Source organism: Erpetoichthys calabaricus, chromosome 1, assembly GCF_900747795.2.
Source record: "Erpetoichthys calabaricus chromosome 1, fErpCal1.3, whole genome shotgun sequence".
NCBI classification, from domain to species: domain Eukaryota; kingdom Metazoa; phylum Chordata; class Cladistia; order Polypteriformes; family Polypteridae; genus Erpetoichthys; species Erpetoichthys calabaricus.
Window position 1 is genome coordinate 58,948,544 of NC_041394.2, and position 13,745 is coordinate 58,962,288.

Below are 13,745 nucleotides of genomic sequence, written 5' to 3' on the forward strand. Positions count from 1 at the left end.
TACAGATTGATTAAAATAAAATTAATAAAAAAAAACAAAGATGGTTCATGCTAAGAGGAAAGAAGTTGCAAGAAATAGAGAGAAGGTAGGAAGAAGTAAGAGAGAAGCAATAGAGAATGTTGATTATTTTTAATGAGGTTATTGTTCTGATGCTATTACTTGAAGCCCAGACATGGCTGCATAATTAGACTGTGTGGAAGATGTGCTGAAGGAGAAGAACATAAAATTGCCCTTTTGAGGAGAAATGCCATAATAAGGTATATGTGGCATCTTTCTACACTGAGAAATTAAATAATAAAAAAATTAACAGTAATGCATTGATAAAACAAAAGTAACACAAAGAATGAACATGGGGAGTAATCAAATTACAGTACAACATAAACAGAAGAACAATAAACATCTTGCTCTCTGGGCTTGATCCACTGTCTCTCCAATTCACTCACTCCCATACTGAGCCACCACAGCAGCACACAAAAGTAGTCCCTTCATCACCTTTATTTTCTTTCTCTCTCTTTAAGTTTAAGCCTTGGCCACCTACTTATAACCAGACTGGAATTCCCTTTACCCATTACTGATGTTTCTAAATCTCTGAGATTTCTGTCTCCCTCAAATGAGTAGGTCTCCAAGATAATTCCACAGACGCCAGCTCTATAATTTTCCCTTCAATAACCATTTCCTCTGAAGTGGCCAGGACCTTTTGCACCAATTATCTTTCTGGGGTAATTCCCTTTAGAGATAGATAGATAGATAGATAGATAGATAGATAGATAGATAGATAGATAGATAGATAGATAGATAGATAGATAGATAGATAGATAGATTATTTTACTGTAATTGAAATTTTAAATTTTCACTTTTTAAAGAACCTCATGAAATATTATAACAAACAACAACAACAAAACCCACCCTCAAATACACACCAGAATTACCAAAAAAGAAGAAAACATCTGACTAGCCATTTCTTGATAAACCTTTGTTGAATAACATGTTGGCAAAAAGTACACAATAATAGTGTGTCATGGAGGGGGTGTGCAGCCTTACTGATAATGTCCATGGGATTTGTATTTAATAAGAAGTAAGGTTTATGGAAAAAGAAATCTGTCTATATTGTAACTCTCCACATTGAATGAATCTGCAAAACTTGTTTAGTTAACAGAGAAACCAAGCCATGCACACTTTAACCTTTAAAGAAGATGGGAATAAGACAAAAATATAATAATATAATTAACTATTACTCTTTAATTCATCTTGTTGCTTGGTCAAATGAGATAAGATAACAAAGCGAGACATGGAGAATAAACAGTTTGTAAAATGTCTTTGGCATTAAATGCTGGCAGTGGTTTAACACTGTACACTAAGAATACAATGCACATTATACTGATAACGTGTATTTTTCATTGTGTATTACATTGTATCTGTAAATAATTCAAATGCAGTAATTTGATTTTGTTACTCTTGAAGTAAAGAGATGCATGTTCACTCACCAGCACACAGAACTGCTGCATCAATATTGTCTCCACATTTGAATTCCTGTGGATGGCTGCAGTTCCCCATATGTTCTTCATTCCCTGAGCACTGAAGTCCTTTTAGACACAAGTTCTACTTCCCCTTTTGTATTTTGATGGGTTTGGACTTTGAGTCTTGGAGCCACAGCCAAGTTGTCTGCACACCACTGTGGCCTCTCTGTCACTCCAGGATTCACTGACAACTCTCATCCAGGTCTTGTTGTAGTAAATCTCCACCCATCCTTCACAGCGACTGGGGCCACCTGACAGTCTGACTCCAAAATTCTTGCCTGGACAGATTGAGAACAGATAGGTTGGGAGCATGCACTGATACAACATGTTGCTGCACCCACCACACAAACAAAAACACCTCAGGATCTCAAATTAGGACCCAAATGCAGCTGTGAAATGGGTGCCAATCCTGCTACCAACTCCCAGAGCTTTCCCTGCAAGTTGGAGGAATTGCAGGTTAAGGGCCTTGTTCAAGAACCCAACAGGTGGGAATCCCTTCTGGCATTTATGAGAAACCGGTAACCTTCCAATTGATGGCGCAGATCCCTATCCACAGAGCCATTGCTCCACCTAAGATCAGATAATGGGGTGTTAAAATCTAAAGAAAGTGAAACAGCGTCATAAATGAACATGAGTTGCTGTGTTTTCACTTCATCTTTCTGCTGTTTCACATTTGTCAAAATTATATTATCAAAATTTATGCTTTTACTGTAAGATGTACCGTACATAACAGCTGACAATGGAAGAGGTATTTGCTTACACTACACACATTTCATCTCCTCTGTATCCACACTCTGGAAAAATTTTACAGTCTCTTGCAGTTTAATGAGTAGACTCATGAAAACTTTTGAAATAACTGAAGCTATCAGTTTACCTGCTGTGTGTTATTACAGCTTGTCATCAAGAGCTACAGTTGACTACTATATAATAGCTACTTCTGCACATTTCTCACAACCAACTATATATTCTACCAAATATAGAAAATGCACAGGTACTGTATATGTAAAACTGTAACTGAATACATTTTTAATTTCTTTTCAGCATCTCTGCCTTTGGCTTTATGTGTTTTTGTGCAGTCCTTTATGCATATATATTATCTTTCTTATGAATGTAACTACATTTTAAAGGCTATTTTTCCTAAACAGGTCTACTGTATTTTAGAGACATGTTCTTGTCAGGCTTGGTTGATTTTCATTCCAATGGCACATGATCTTTTCTGTATTCATGTCACACACTCTTTCTCTCGTTTTTTCTTTCTTAACAAAGACACCGAATCTGATGTTGACATCATTAATTCTATGATTGTTGTGTCTGTGTTAAAACTGAAGTCAAAGTAATATGGTTAAGTAAGATCATAACTCTGCAGTATTGTTTCTGCCAAGGCACAAATGTTACTCAGAGGGAAAAACAGCTATGCAGATAAAAATACGAGAGACTTGAAGAGACTACACATCTTTAAAATAATGAAAAACATTCCTAACAGTAGAACATTTGATTTGTTTTAATGCTATGACTTGGATCGTATTCTAATCTTGCCCTCTTCTGAAGCTGCATATCACAAGACAGAAACTTTTCAAGCTAGTTTGTTTTTCTGAGTTGGGTTATAACTTTTATAATTCTCAGTGCTTTGGAAGTGTACAAATGCAAAAACTTAAAGTGTTAAGTTTAACTTTTGTAGAGCAAATTTTGAGCAGATGCAGCTAAGTCCAAGAAAGATGGACTGGAATAAGCTTTTAATTGTGGAGACAGTTGAGAAGCAGTGGAACAGGTTTAGAAGCATTTTACATGTAATCAGTACCGCCACTCCCTATACGCCAAGTACGCAGTCTGCGTAGGGCACCAACTCCCAGGGGGGCACCATCCCAGCTGCTCAAAAAAATCGTTTTTATATATGATAATAATAAATTAATATTAATAATATACATATACAAATAAAGAAAAATATAAACATATATATTGCATTTTACAGTGAACGCAGAGTAGGCTAAGCACACGTGATGACGCGCGCGCCCTCACCTCTGTTACGGCTGCCTAACTAATATTTGGGGGAGGGGGCACAAAAGTAAATTTCTGCTTAGGGCACCCATTTGGCCAGCAGCGGCCCTGCATGTAATGCAGAACAGGTACATACTTAAATTTGGAATTAGTAGGAAAGTTAAAAAATCTGCAGTGGGTTAATAAAGAGTTGAAAAAGAAACTGCAAAAGGAAAAACAGCTGTATAAAGCGTATTAGATTAATAACACCAATGTGAATCATATGGCTTATGAGAACATCACATTAACCATCAAGAAGGATATTAGGGAGAAAATAATGTATAGCAGAAAAATGACCCATAGAGAGTCTTCCAGTATTTTTGTAGTAAAAAAAAAAACAGTCAAGGAGGAGTTGAAGTGCAACAGGAATGGTAAAGGGAAATTTTAAAAAATGCAGACAGTGAAATAGTGGATGCTCTAAACTCGCATTTTTCTGCAGTCTTCACATGTGAGGAAGAAAATAACCTCCCAGTGATAAAAGGGACTACTAAGGAGGTACCGAATGATCTGAAAATTGTAAAGGAGAAGTACTGCTTAGATTGAATAGGCTGAAATCAAACAAATCACCATGATCAGATAATATTTATTCTCAAGTTCTTAAAGAGGTTAGCATATGCATATACATATACAAACCCTTGATGCATATTGTTTGGAAGTCACTGCACACTGGGGAAATTCTGATGGACTGGAAAATGGAAAAAGGCTGACTGGGTGGATCCTAGCAACAGTGCACCAGTAAGCATGCATCACGGGTAAATTAATAGAACTAAATATTAAGGAAAAGATTGAGCAACACATGGCAAGAACAGGAGTTTTACTGAACAGTCAGTATGGATTCAGAAGAGGGAGGTCAAGTTTTACCAACATACTGGAATTCCATGAGAAAGAAGCAAAAGGAAATGACCAAACTGAAGCATTTGATATTATTTATCTTGATTTTCAGAAAGCATTTGAAGTGGGAGTTCAGGGTGGTGTTTGTAGATGGGGGCAGAATTGGCTCAGACACAGGAAGCAGGAGTTATGTTGCAAGGAACCTTATCAGAATTGACTGACATTAAGAGTGGTGTCCAGCAGGGTTTAGTGCTAGGCCCACTGCTATTTAAAATATACATAAATAATTTGAATAGGAATATAAGTTACAAGCGGTTAAGACTGCAAATGATACCAAGCTAGGAGGATTTGCAGATAATCTAGAATCCATTGAATCATTACAGAGGGACTTGGACAACATACAGGCTTGGGTAGATTTGTGGCAAATGAAATTGAATGTGAGTAAATGTAAAAGTATTACATGTAGGAGGAGAAAATGCTAGGTCTGAATACACAATGGGCGGTCTGAACATGGAAAGTACACCTTAAATGGATGATTTAGGAGTCGTAATGGACTCAACACTGTCAACTTCCAGACAGTGTTCAGAAGCCATTAAGAAGGTTAACAAAATAATAATAATATTACCGGTACATTTTTGAAGAGTTTCTTTTTTATACCTGATCAAGCTGTTTGGGGCTGGCAAACCCCATTGCTGACCAACGAATGGCTCAGCTTCCAAGTACTATGCATCACAATGACATTTAATCCCCCTGAGTGGTGTAATATTTTGGATTTTCCTAATCCTTTAGATAGATAGATAGATAGATAGATAGATAGATAGATAGATAGATAGATAGATAGATAGATAGATAGATAGATAGATAGATAGATAGATAGATAGATAGATAGATAGATAGATAGATAGATAGATGTTTATTCTACATGATTTACACATTGTGCTACAGTCTGAATAATACTGTTAGTTAATTTCATTGTATTACAAATTATTCATTCTCCTGGTTAGGGAGTATAAGGAACTACCCCATTCAAACAAAATAAATTTGGCATTTTGGTCTTAATTTGTAAGGATCTTATATAGTACTGGACACACCTTAGTAAGAGACAAGTGTTGTTTACTGTTTGTTGGGTATTGTTCAGTTTTGGTGTAATGGGGATTGTCCTTCATTGGTTTCAAAGATGCCTAGAATGCTGGGAATGAGGGGAGTGGCCATGGTGCATTTACAACACTCCATTACTACTTTACTGTTTAGATAAACTCCCTGATATTATGAATAATCCAAAGAAGGTGTCTTGGAATATGTGAGGCCTTGGATCAAATAGCAAAGGTATGACTGTCCTTAATTATCTATTACATAAAACAGTAGATATAACATTACTTCAAGAGACTTCTAGCAGATGACATAAAACAGCTGTGTAATAAATGCAAGCTCAATATCAACATCCTCTAAGACGTTCAAGGTAGCAATTGTTTTCCATCACAAATTACAAATTAAAATACTGATGCTCCAATAGATAGTTGCGGAAGGCTTTGAGATACCTTAAAGAACAATTTTTTTTTTGATTAGTTTACTACTACTACTCCATACCTACTATATCTGTGTTTTTTGCATTCATATATATATATATATATATATATATATATATATATATATATATATATATATATATATATATATATATATATATATTTGCAGCTGGAGATCCACGAAGGGAGAAAAAAGAATCATGTATCATAAAATAGTTTTTTTTTTTTATTCCTGAGCTTTCAACCCCTATCAGGGGTCTTCATCAGAGGATAATGCTTAGACTTACAAGAATCAAAGACAATATATAGCAACACATTCAGTGGGGGGTGGGTGGAGGTGACTAAGTCAGTATGATCGGGGAGGGGGGTGAGGGGGGTTGTATAGTTTATTTATTGTGTACATGTTTTTCTTAAGTTGGCATATGCTGGATTTATGTCCAAGTGTCTGTTGATGGCGTTTTCATCTGATAGCCAAGACTCGGCCAACTCTCTGGCACTTTTAGTACTGGCCTTAAATTTTACTTTTACGTTGTCCCAGTTGAATGTGTGTCCTGTCGATTTAGTATGTGCATAGATCAAAGATAGTGCGTCCTTTCTTCTGACGCCGTTGCGATGTTCCTGTACACGTGTTGAGATTCTTTTTGACGTTTGTCCTATGTATACCGCTGAGCAAGAATTGCATGGAATGCTATAAACTGCGTTTCGTGTTTCGGCTGTCGATTTCTTGTTTTTAGCATTAAACAGGACCGTGCGCAGATTGTTCGTGGGTTTATGTGCTATTCTGATGCCCCACTTGGTCAGGGTGCGTGCAGTGCCTTCTGACACATTATGGTGATAAGGGAGTGAATGCCAGGTGGGGTGGGGGTTCTGATTTAAGTCAATTGTATGCTGATTCCTTTGGCGTCTGCTGTGTAGACTCCGATTAATGAATGTTTTTGAGTATCCGTTCAAGGTGAAAAGGTGGAAGAGATAGCGTCTCTCATTAATTTTTGTTTCCTTGGTATTACAATGCGTGTGGACTCATTTGAATAGGGTTTTCACGCAGCTCCGTTTATGAGATACCGGGTGGTTGCTGGAGAAGTGTAGAATCTTTTCTGCGTAGCATTGTTTGCGGTAAACACTTGTGGTCAGGGTGGCGTCACTATTTCTTTTGATGTAAATGTCCAGGAAGCTGATGTGTCGGTTGATTTCTTTTTCCATTGTGAACTGGATTGCAGGGAATATTGTGTTGATATGATTGTAGAACTCATTCAGCTGGTTCTTTCTTAGTATGACGAATGTGTTGGACCCCAGCACTTCCTGGTGTGGAAAGAAGACTGGGGACACCCAGTGGGCTTCCGGGAGCACAGCCGGCACTTCCGCCACACAGGGGAGTGTCCGCGGAGGAGTGTCGGGAAGCACCTGGAGCCCATATGGGCGTGTATAAAAGGGGCCGCCTCCCTGCAAACGATGACTGGAGTCGGGCGGAGGTGGACGTAAGTCTTGGAGGTGAGGAGTGGAGGCGGCCTGAAGGAAGCAGGCACTGGAAGGAGAGGCCTGGACTTTGGGGGATTCGTGCTGGAGGCACTGGGTTTGTGCACTTGAACTTTGTAAATAGAACTTGTAAATAAACGTATGTTGGGTGACGTAACGATGTCTGTCTGTCTGTGTCCGGGCTGCTTCTCACACAGCACAGATTAATGGAGCATTCAGGGCCAGTCTTGTCAAGTGGTAGCATCTAGAGGATGTGGTGCAGTGATGGATAACTGTTCTTGTTGATGGCTAGGGCAACATCTCATGAAGTGTGGAGCCTACTTAGCTGATGATGCCTGTTCTCTTCTCATTATTCATCTTGGGCATCTTAGGCCATGTAATTTCTTCATTTAGAATAACTGTCACTGTATATCTGTACTTGGTTGTGTTCAAATAAACATTTGGCCACAAAAAAAACAACTCTATGGTTGTGATTTTTAGTATACAGTATGTCACTTCTAAAAAAGTGTCAACAAACCTAGAAATTTTGAAAAGAGGTAAAGATTCTGTTCTAGAAGAAAATAAAGCCACCCTGCATTCAAAGTAAACTCGAGTGTTACTCAAGTTCTCTATTTGCTTGTTTTTTTATATTGTTTATATAGTAAAACACTACAGATCTATGATTTAGATTTAATTGTAAACAGCTTTCTGATAAAATGCATGATTGTTTCATTTTTACATTGATATTTATGTACAATCCATGCCAACATACAAAATCAATAAGTGATTTTATAGAATGGATAAATTGATGGATATAAGTGCAAATATTTCCCATTTGCAGTGCAGTTATAATGTATTGACAACCTTAAAAAAGTTATTAATTTCATATGCAATTAATTAAGGAGGATCTGTTTGAATAAAATCTTTTAGGTGACCACATCAGGTTAAAAATACTCACGGGAACAAATAACACCAGCATCATTTCTATGTGTGAACTCCTCTTGTCCATAATCATGAGCTGGGCACTTTGTCAGGTCAGATTCATTGCCCTCACACTGAAGATTATCTCTCCAGATTTTTCCTTGACCTTCTCCAAACCTGGCCTGTCCAGGGGCTTCAATTGCATATCCACACCCTTTTTGATTGCAGAAAACACTGGCATCCTGCAGATCCCAGTAGCGATCGCAGATGGTACCCCACTGTCGGCCATAATAAAGTTCAACTCGACCAGAGCAAGAGCTGGAGCCATTCACCAGTCTGTAAGCTGTGGAGCAAATAAAAAGGACAGAACTATTTAAGGAACAATGTAGCAACACAAAAACAATGTGCTCATTTAGTTAAACACTGGTGTCAGCGTATCTAAAAGGAATAAATCACTTGTAATATATGTGGATGTCACTTGGTGCTGTTACAAAAAATATTCTTGTAAAGTAGGGCTGAACAGTAATTATAACCAGTAAAAATAAGTTAAACTTACATATTTTAGGTTTCAGTACATGCAATTAATAATATGAAGACTAAGCAATTTTTGAGAGTGTTATGATGTGCAAAATCTGTAAATTTTGGTCTATATTTTCATTTTATTTTGCTCAAGACAAAACAACAGATGAATTTAAATACAGGTCACTTGCATGGACAGTTAACATCAAAGGCAAACTGTTTTCCTGAATTGTACCAATATCAGTTCCATCTGTTTGAACTGAGCAGGAATTCAGTAGACGCCTCAAGCTGTATTGATGATTTTATCACCTGTGAAGGGAAGGGCACCAAGGCTAAATTGGTTTACAGCTTGGGAAAGGATGACATGCTATGGTTCAAGCTGTATCTGATTACTTTACAATCTGTGACCAGAAGGAGATGCCATGGGACTGGAAATTACAGCTTCAGACAGGAGATTGTTAAAACATTAAAAACTTTATTGCTTGAAAAAATGTACGTATTCAAATAGATGAAAGAGTCTGAGCAAATTCATTCATCATATTGACAGCCAGCCAATCAGGTGCATGTAGCAATCACATCTTGCGAAACTCCCTTAGAATTTTAATATAAATAAAACGGACTAAATGAATAGAAGAGAAGCGACAGAAGAAAAGAACAGAGCGACATCCAAAGAAGGTGAGAGCAACGTCAGGAGAGGGCACCAGCCATGTGTGACCGTTTCATCTGATCATCAGCAAAGTATCTCATGAACAACTTTAAGTGCTAGATCAATGTCACCCTGGGACATTCATCCTTGACATCTTTACTTTTCATAAGCTTTTTCCTAAAGACTATATCCAGACTTTACTATAGATCTTATTTTCTATTGTTCCTTGTTCTATTTGGTATTATTATTCATGTAATAAATACCATGCTGCTTTTAACTTTCTGTACTTTGTTTTCATATTTAGAGTAATTGAGGTAATAAGGTAATTTTATTAAGAGCACCTGGAGCAGTCAGATGTTTGCCATACGCTCTATGCTGCAAGGTTTATAAAGGGTTGAGGGTGTGAGCTCCACCCAATAGTAGGGAACAGTACGTAAAGTAAGGCATGCTTGGTTGATAAACAGCCCATAGCCAAGAATGTTGAGCCTTTGTATGTCTGTATATTCCTAAAGATCTGAGAAATATTTAAAACATCATATGTTGTTTGTGCCAATAATAAGTAAGTCTCTTGAAGTGCTAAGAGAGTGACAAGTTGTGTTTTTCATAGGGCACTTGTGTGGTTTAAAGTGCTAGAGATTAACCAGCTGTGTGTGCATCATTTATATGGCAGTGTTGAGGTTCTGTGTGTATGTGTATATGTATGTATGTGTGTGTTAATCTTAAGGTGCAACAGTAGACCAACCCAGTAATGAACCTGATGAGTACACTTATACCTGAAGAAAATAGCTAAAGGGTAAGTAAAGGGAAATATCATGATAACACAGGAGACTAATTAACATGAAACTTTTAATGAAGTTTTTTGCCTAATTTCAACAAGAACCAGTGAGGGAATGGGCATGACTGTTTGCACAATGAAGTGATACTAAGAGGAACTAAAGAAATGCAGGCATACATGTTCATGAATGACCATTAATCATGTAATATTTTGCACTCTCATATCAAAGTAAATTCTACAGGACAAAAAATTAGGAATTTTATAAATCCATCATTGTTATTTAACATGTACTGTATAATGTAAATAAGCTCTATAACAACTAAACATGGGATCTCATGTTTTGTTCATGACGTGCAAAGATAAATTAATGACTTTTTAATATTTTGCACGTTTTCAGCACACTCATGTCAAAGTAATTTCTACAGGATGAAAAATTATGAATTTTATAAATGGATCATTATTATTTGACGTGTACTGTATAATGTAAATAGGCTCTATAACAACTAAACATGGGGTTCCTGAGTCAGGTTAGCACTGTCTACTAGACTTTGCATTATTTTGTGATACTGTGATTCTTAAACTTTTTGAAAGTATAAAACCCAACTCAAAAACCATTTCTTTTCATGGAACCCTTGTAAAATTTTCAAAAAATAATTGTGAAGGAAATTACAAAATAAGCAAATACTGTATGTGAAAAATATTTTAATGATGTTTTCAGACATTATAAATGTACATGCACAGTCATCATGAGAAGGATGCACTTCCATTCTATGACAATAATCATTAATATTTGGTGTAAGGTTTGTTATAGAAAGTCTTAATGTAGGTGTCACACTTATTTCAATGATTTGAGTTGGTTGCAGTATGACTTGAAAATCCACTTTCACATACTGTGAGTAAGAATAAGATCATAAACATTCTTTCCACTTAAAGGTGCATACATTCACAATTGTATTTGTTATCCAAAATTTATTGAGGCAAATTAGTCTTCAGATTTTCAAGGAAAGATCAACCAACATATCTTATTCATTAGTAGACACATCATTCTTTACTAATTCATCAAGTATAAATGGGGCCATGTGTTTGAAATTTAATTGCTGTTTTAAAAAAGAAATCTCTTTCGTGTTGCTTTGTTCGTATTGGTAAAAAATGTTAAAAATAAACAACCACAATTATATAAATAGGTTCAGTCTAGTTAATATACAAATAATAGATGTACAATGATGAATGTAATCCTGTGATGCTTGCTACATCAAACTATAAAGAAGTCCAGTAACTATAATATTGCTGTTTTCCCTGTAGCTACAACTGACATTAGGTACTGTGATTGATGGCTCATGGAACTTCAGTCAGCTTTTGTGGAACCCTAGGGCTCCATGGAGCACAGTTTAAGAAACTCTGCTGTAATATGCTACATATTGCATATTCATGTGATAACACTTCCTTTTAGATATTACTCATATTTTCGCCTCACATAAATAGTTTACATTTTATGTCTACAAATCGTATCTATCAGTCTCAACATCCAGTGATCAGTAATAGCACAGCTATCTATGCAACAAATGATGTTTGTTGTTGTTGTGTTCTAAAAGTCAGGAACAGTATTTAAAGTGGCTAAATATAAATTACTTGATGAATGTATCAATTATCTTGTCCCATATGAATTTTTTGAATGAGGAAAGTATCCTGACATATATTTCAACTTTTAATGCATATGGAATTTGCACTCATTGAACTTTGAGGCAATTCTGACAGTGTACACACTGGACACTCAGGTAGAGAGAGGCGCAGGTGGTTGTGATTCAGGTTAGATCGATGAAGCATCTGCTGGACAGATCTGGAAGATCCAGACAAGTAGTATGTTGAGCATAGCAAGCAGATGCCTTTGTGGACGTGGAAAAAGTTTATCAGCATGGTATCTTCTGGGAAGTACTACTAAAGAATGGAATTCCGGGCTGGCTGCCACAGACATTTAGTCCTTTGTATTTGCAGAATGAAAGAGACTTTACATTAAACCCATTCAGTGTTGGCTGAGAATTACATGTGAGCTCTCAGTACTGACTGAAAAAAAATAGACTGTGAATATAGGAGGCTGAAATGAGGGTCCTGCCTGTTACATGGTGATGCTAGCATTCACACGAGTAATGACATCTTCTGAGATAACGTTATACTACACATCATTGCCATAATCATCTTCAGAAAAGTATAGAGTTATCAATTGTTAAAGTGTTTATACATTTTTGGACCCCTCTGTATATACAGTTTATGAGGTGTGACAATTTAATAAAATATACATGTGGAATTGTACACTAATGGTTACTGTCGCCTTCAAAGTACTCCCTTTGTGCATCTATACACTGACTTAAATGGTGTTCCCATTTCTGGAAGCAGGCTTTTAATTTTGGAAATTGCCACAAATCACAAGGAGCTAAGTCAGTTGAATAGGCAGAATGATCTAAATGGTAATCACTTTTTTGTTGAGTAAGTCTCTCACAGTAAGCGCAGTGTGACTTGGAGCATTGTCATGATGAATGATTCACTTGTCAGGCTACAATTCAGGTGTTCTAACAGAATCTCATAATTTCTTCAGTACCTCTAAATAGCATTGTTGGTTGATTGTTTGTCCCTGTTCAATAAATTCTTGGTGGACTATTCCCTTTTGATGAAAGAAACACCCCAGCATTGTTTTAAACTGTGAGCGCAACATGCATGCTTTTTTAGGGTGCTGTGAACTCGCTCAAAAAAATTAAAGGAACACTTTTTAATCAGAGTATAGCATCAAGTCAATGAAACCTCTGGGCTATTGATCTGGTCAGTTAAGAAGCACAGTGGGTTGTTAATCAGTTTCAGCTGCTTTGGTGTTAATGAAATTAACAACAGGTGCACTAGAGGGGCAACAATGAGACGACCCCCAAAACAGGAATGGTTTAACAGGTGGAGGCCACTGACATTTTGCCCTCTTCATCTGTTTTTTCACTAGTTTTGCATTTGGCTACAGTCAGTGTGACTACTGGTAGCATAGGGCGATACCTGGACCCTACAGAGGTTGCACAGGTAGTCCAACTTCTCCAGGATGGCACATCAATATGTACCATTGCCAGAAAGTTTGCTGTGTCTCCCAGCACAGTCTCAAGGGCATGGAGGAGATTCCAGGAGATGGGCAGTTACTCCAGCAGAGCTGGACAGAGCCGTAGAAGGTCCTTAACCCATCAGCAGGACCAGTATCTGCTCCTTTGAGCAAGGAGCAACAGGATGAGTACTGCCAGAGCTGTACAAAATGACCTCCAGCAGGCTATTGGTGTGAATGTCTCTGACCAAACAATCAGAAACAGACTTCATGAGGGTGACCTGTGGGCCTGACGTCCTCTAGTGGGCCCTGTGCTCACTGCCCGGCACCATGGAGCTTGATTGCATTTGCCATAGAATACCAGGATTGGCAGGTCCACCATTGGTGCCCTGTGCTTTTCACAGATGAGAGCAGGTTCACCCTGAGCACATGTGACATACGTGAAAGGGTCTGAAGA

The 13,745-nt window shown here is 37.3% G+C and overlaps 1 protein-coding gene across 1 annotated transcript in view; it reads right to left on the bottom strand.

Moving 5' to 3' along the window:
- Positions 1–13,745, bottom strand: part of LOC114642265 (deleted in malignant brain tumors 1 protein-like) — a 136,701-nt gene that overhangs the window by 6,934 nt on the left and 116,022 nt on the right. The window contains 5 exon segments of the mRNA XM_051935175.1: positions 1,485–1,601; positions 1,604–1,832; positions 2,041–2,087; positions 8,319–8,650; positions 10,220–10,232. Of these exon segments, the coding sequence (XP_051791135.1) occupies positions 1,485–1,601; positions 1,604–1,832; positions 2,041–2,087; positions 8,319–8,650; positions 10,220–10,232 (738 nt within the window).